Consider the following 4,047-nt stretch of genomic DNA (forward strand, 5'->3'; position numbering starts at 1 on the left):
TATATAATATATATATACATATATGTATGTGGGATAAAAATATTTGTTCACCTTTTCCGCGAGAACGACTTGGCCAGCACCATAAATCTCTTTAGCGATCTTATTAATTTTTTCTTCGATGCTATCCTCGAGATCGTATAATAGTTCGAAATTACTATTTTTTTCGGTAGCTGCTATTACTGCATCCGCAAGAGCTATAGCACCAGCCCCACCTTCGGCCCAATGAGTGCATATTACTGCATCAGTTGCACCGCTTTCCAAGGCTGCTTGCTTAACGAGCTCTAGCTCCGCTTGAGTATCGGTACTGAAAGATTAATGATACTCATCTATGACCGATTGTATTAATTCAAATGTTACGATTCATATGCTTGAATATGTTAGCTTTGTTTATAAAATTTTCATAAGTATGATGATGTCACATCATCATGAAATAAAATTCTTAAAACATTCTCTTTGAGTTCGTAATAATTTGATAACTGTTAGTAAAATAAGGATTACAACAAAAACTTCAACGAAACAAATAATATATATTCAAGATTAGTATTCTGATGACTGCGGATTTAACTTTTGTAATAGAAAACTATCATACTATTAATTATTTGTAAGAAAAATCACCTGTGAGAGTTGATGGCAACAACTACGGACACGCCATATTTCAAACCATTACTGATGTGTTTTCGCAGATTTGGTAAGCCTTTTCTAACAAGTTCAACATTTTCTTCGATATACTCTTTTTTTAACGGTGCTCCGGTCGTAACCGGTGGCCCACCACCGTGCATCTTCAATGCTCTAATAGTCGCTACAAGTACGACAGCATTCGGTACGTATCCGGAAGTACGACATTTGATGTCAAAAAACTTTTCCATGCCAATATCCGATCCAAATCCGGCTTCTGTTATTACAATGCCTTTCGGTCCGACTAATTTTAGAGCAATAGCGTCGCCGATAATAGATGAACAACCGTGGGCTATATTGGCGAATGGTCCAGCGTGTACTATTACAGGTGTACCTTCCAATGATTGCATAAGTGTCGGTTCTATAGCATCTTTTAGCAGAATCGCCATTGCTCCTGTCATACCCTGAGGATTAAGTAGATATTTAAACAAGCCGCAAATTGTTTTCGTTATACAAAATTGTGAAGATGTAAAGATTATTGTGAATGGTTTATTTATCTAATTATCTAATTGTAATTGAATGTAATTATACTTTAATTTAAATTATTAAAATACATATAATTTAACGAGATAATAAAAAAAATCGTTATTTCATATAAATAATAATATCGAAAAATATAATTAAGATAATTTTTCACATACAATTTTAAATAATTATACTAACAAAATCTTCAGCAGTTAAAGGCTCGCCGCTTTTGCTAAATCCGATAACGATATTACCAAGTCGTTTTTTCATATCTTCGGCATTAGTTGATAATGCAAGGATTGCCATTATTTCAGATCCAACAGAAATACAGAATGAGGTTTCTCTTGTCTTGCCTTTCTCGGTTGGGCTCTGACCAATGGAGATCTTCCGCAAAAATCGATCGTTAATATCCACCACTGCATAACAGAAAAGATGCAAATACAATATCTTTTTCACGGAATATATTCCTATAAGTTCTTAAATCGCACCTCGCGTCCATATGATGTTATTTGGATCGATGTCAAGTCTTGCAAATTGACGTTTTTCTTCTTCCGTTAACGAATTCGGATCAGTTTTTGTGATGCCAAGTTTTTCCAATCGTCTCAGCTGGATTTTTGAGAATTTCCTGACACCTTTAATAGTTGGTACCAATCGATCATATAGGACTTTATCACTCTGAGTGGACTCGTGGAAGTATCGTGCATCAATTTGCGCCGCCAAAAGATTATTTGCGGCAGAAACAGCATGAATATCCCCGGTTAGGTGAAGATTAAATTCCTCCATAGGTATTACCTATAACAAGGTGTCAATAAACAGTACATCTTCATCATAAATATTGATAGTTATCGTTATTTGAAGAAATTTCTTTTACTCATACCTGTGAATATCCTCCTCCAGCAGCTCCTCCTTTAACGCCAAATGTAGGTCCTTGGCTAGGTTGTCTAAGAGTAACGAAAGAATTTTTGCCTCTGTGCGCCGTTAGTGCTTGCACCAATCCAACGGAAGTCGTGCTTTTTCCTTCACCAAATGGCGTTGGCGTGATGCCCGCTACCACAACATATTTTCCATTTTTTTGATTCTTTAGTCGTTGTAATACACTGAGACCGATCTTAGCTTTTTTGCTGCCGTAAGGACTAAACTCGTTCGATAATAATCCAATTTCTTCAGCTAATGCAACGATCGATTTTGGCTCTTGACTCCTGGAGATATCGATATCGCTCGGTACGGGTCTCACAGGATTCAGTTTAAGAGTCCGCAATTTCCATTGACTGTTGAACAGCTTTTCCGCCGATCTTTGCGCGGATATCACGGTATTTTTCATTAACATAGCGACTGTCATTGGTCCAACACCGCCGGGTACTGGTGTAATGTACGAAGCTACTTTAACAGCTTCTTGATATGCTACGTCGCCTACCAAACGTTGTCCGCTTTTCTTTGTAGAATCTGAAACACCATTAATGATTTAGTGATATTTATTGGATTTGAAAATCCAATTCGATTGGATTTTTCGTTCGATTATGTTTTGATTATGTTTGATTATGTTTATGTCTCAAAATTTTTTTGTTAAATTATTTCAAATATAAAAAGAGAAAAAGAGAAATAAATATATTATATTACAATTAATTATAATTTTATTTTAAGATAAAATTATAATTAATTGTAATATAATATATTTATTTGATAAATTAATTCATGTATTGCCTCATATTGGAAGATAAATGCTTTACGCGCTTATGTTATCATAAACTGACACGTTGTGCATGACGCCCGTACCCGGATGTGACTGAACTTAAACTAAATAATCAACTATGTTTCTATATTTTTTTTTTAATGATCAGAGATGTATGGGTATGATAATGTCTTCTGTCGTAATGAGGGAGAAAAGAAGAAGAGAAAGAGTAATAACGTCAATGTATAATACAAACACAAACATGTTTACAGTTCGTACTTGCAAATCTTATTCTTTAAAAATATTTATTTAATTTATAATATTTAAATTACATAATAAATTATATAATATATGTATGTAATAATATTAATTATAAAGAATTTATTTAAATATAAAAAATTATAATAAATATTTTGTCTTTTTGTACCATTATCGCGATATGTTTATATTTTTTAGTTTGAAAATAGTAAATTACAAACGTTACGATCTTTTTTTATGAAAAACAATCGATACATTGGTGTTCTGAAAAATTATTTAAGACATTTCAGAATTTTCCAAGATAAATTTTAATAATTGATTGTGAATTTTAATTTATCTTTCAAATATATCATCACATAAATAATAAAGCTTAATACCTGGAATGGGATTGATGCCACAATCGATGACAACGGCACCTGGCTTAATCCAATCACCCTTAACTAATTCGGGTTGTCCTATACCTACTACTAAAATATCAGCTTCACGCACCTAAAATAAATTTAAGAAAATATCACAAGCCTTTACAGTTAATACAGTTATTTATTTTATTTTATTTTACAAATACTATAAGAAAAAAAAAATCATAAACTTAAATGATTACTTACGACATCAGAGAGATTTTTCGTTTTTGAGTGGCAGACTGTTACAGTGGCATTATGCCATTTTAATAGTTCAGCAACAGGAGTACCAACAATCTTACTCCTTCCTAAAACAACAGCTTTAGCACCGCCAATAGGCACGCCGCTTCTAAAAGTTGTTTTTTCAGTTTAACGCATAATGAAAAAACTTCTTATATATTGCATATTAAATTAATTTGCTGAGATAGATAGCAAACCTTTTGATTAACTCGATACAGCCGTTTGGAGTGCATGGCAGAAATCCAGACATATCACCGATCGCAACTCGGCCTTCATTAATAGTATTTAATCTGCAATATTGAATAATTATATATCTGGATGAATAAAATTATATATATATAT

The 4,047-nt window shown here is 32.9% G+C and overlaps 1 protein-coding gene across 3 annotated transcripts in view; it reads right to left on the reverse strand.

Annotated features, from left to right (window-relative positions):
* The window catches only part of LOC108692076 (C-1-tetrahydrofolate synthase, cytoplasmic), a 7,404-nt gene that overhangs the window by 937 nt on the left and 2,420 nt on the right, over positions 1–4,047 (reverse strand). For all 3 annotated transcript variants that reach the window (XM_018200185.1, XM_018200186.1, XM_018200187.1), the window contains exons 4-11: positions 3,903–3,995; positions 3,673–3,814; positions 3,445–3,556; positions 2,018–2,583; positions 1,629–1,932; positions 1,339–1,556; positions 616–1,079; positions 52–304 (exon numbers count right to left, since the gene is read on the reverse strand). In XM_018200185.1, the coding sequence (XP_018055674.1) occupies positions 52–304; positions 616–1,079; positions 1,339–1,556; positions 1,629–1,932; positions 2,018–2,583; positions 3,445–3,556; positions 3,673–3,814; positions 3,903–3,995 (2,152 nt within the window). The remainder of the gene's footprint in view (positions 1–51; positions 305–615; positions 1,080–1,338; positions 1,557–1,628; positions 1,933–2,017; positions 2,584–3,444; positions 3,557–3,672; positions 3,815–3,902; positions 3,996–4,047) is intronic.

This window comes from Atta colombica, unplaced genomic scaffold, assembly GCF_001594045.1.
Source record: "Atta colombica isolate Treedump-2 unplaced genomic scaffold, Acol1.0 scaffold58, whole genome shotgun sequence".
Taxonomy (NCBI): Eukaryota; Metazoa; Arthropoda; class Insecta; order Hymenoptera; family Formicidae; genus Atta; species Atta colombica.